This window comes from Mandrillus leucophaeus, unplaced genomic scaffold (genome assembly GCF_000951045.1).
Source record: "Mandrillus leucophaeus isolate KB7577 unplaced genomic scaffold, Mleu.le_1.0 Scaffold160, whole genome shotgun sequence".
NCBI classification, from domain to species: Eukaryota; Metazoa; Chordata; class Mammalia; order Primates; family Cercopithecidae; genus Mandrillus; species Mandrillus leucophaeus.
The window spans coordinates 2,871,677-2,872,896 of NW_012101588.1; the positions used below are offsets into that span (position 1 = coordinate 2,871,677).

The 1,220-nt window shown below is 56.1% G+C and overlaps 1 protein-coding gene across 1 annotated transcript in view; it reads left to right on the forward strand.

Moving 5' to 3' along the window:
- FOXO3 (forkhead box O3) overlaps nucleotides 1-1,220 on the forward strand; it is a 129,835-nt gene that overhangs the window by 806 nt on the left and 127,809 nt on the right. Inside the window, exons 3-5 of the mRNA XM_011975976.1 lie at nucleotides 32-104; nucleotides 234-348; nucleotides 876-1,212. Coding sequence (XP_011831366.1) covers nucleotides 32-104; nucleotides 234-348; nucleotides 876-1,212 — 525 coding nt within the window. The remainder of the gene's footprint in view (nucleotides 1-31; nucleotides 105-233; nucleotides 349-875; nucleotides 1,213-1,220) is intronic.

Below are 1,220 nucleotides of genomic sequence, written 5' to 3' on the forward strand. Positions count from 1 at the left end.
CTCCAGGCCCTAGTGCCCCCTACCCCGCCAGTCGCACCCAGTTGAGTGCGCTGCAACTTTCCGCCCCCGACGCCTTCTTGTCGCCGGCGGCCGCAGGGTCCCAGGTCGGCTCCCTTCCTCCCGTCCGCTGTCTCCTCGCGTCCCCCCCTTGAGCCCTCCCACCGCCAGCGCGCGAAGGATTGGTTTCTAGTGCGCCCTCTCCCTTTTTCCCTCTTCTCTCTCTCCTTCCTTAGAATTTTACTCGATTGTTTATTATTTGCTGGGGGGCGGGGGCGGGGGGCGGAGAGGGGCGTCTGGGGCCTGGAGACTGGTAGCAGCGGCCAGTAAGCACGCGGCGTGCCTTGACGAGTAAGCCGCGCAGCGAATGGCGACGCGGCGGAGAGCTCCGGGGTCACGCGCGTGTGGAGACGATGACATCATCTGTTTGTACGCGTCGAACTAGCTTGGTGCAGGGGCGGGGCCGCGCGTCACTTGAGTGACGGGCGCTGCGCAAAGCCCGGAGCCCGGAGGCGGCGGGGCGGGCTGGCTCCTGTGTACGCTGGGCTGGACCTTTTTGTGTATGGGGTCGTTGAGGAGCCCGCTTCTAGACTCTGAGCTATCTCTGGCGACTTACAAGAATTTTTTTTAAAAAGACATTTATGAACTAGTGTCTAGACTTTTGGTGTGCATGTCGCATGTAGTGCATTCGTAGAGTACAAATAAACGATTTGGGGCACGGATCGTAGAATAAGGACTTGTGCAGATGTTTTTTAACCTAAAGGATATGTCTTTTTTTAAAAGTCAAAAATGCACACGTAGCGGTTTTGTCGTCATTTACAAATTAGATTAAAATTATTTCCCCTTCTCAATTGTTCGGAATCTGCTCTTGAATGTAGGACAGGGGTAAATTTGCATTTCTTCGGAGTTGGTTACACCTCTCCCCCGTTTGCCATGAAACACATGAAAAGTGAAACACGACTGTGGTCCACCGTCCGAGGCGAGAGATTCAGTGCAAACCTTTTGGTGCCTGATCGAATCTGTGAGCATCAGCTTATCGAAGTTGTGCAGGCGCCAACATCTTCGCCGTTCAGTATTTCCACGCCGCGGTATCTCACTTGCCATCCACGCCTAGCATCTCACTTCGGGTGTTACCTAGTGTCGGGTTCTAACAGGGAACCGGACACCGGGGCTGGCCCAGAGCCCGGCGGGCGGACGCGCAGGTCGGGGACCCTGGTACCAGG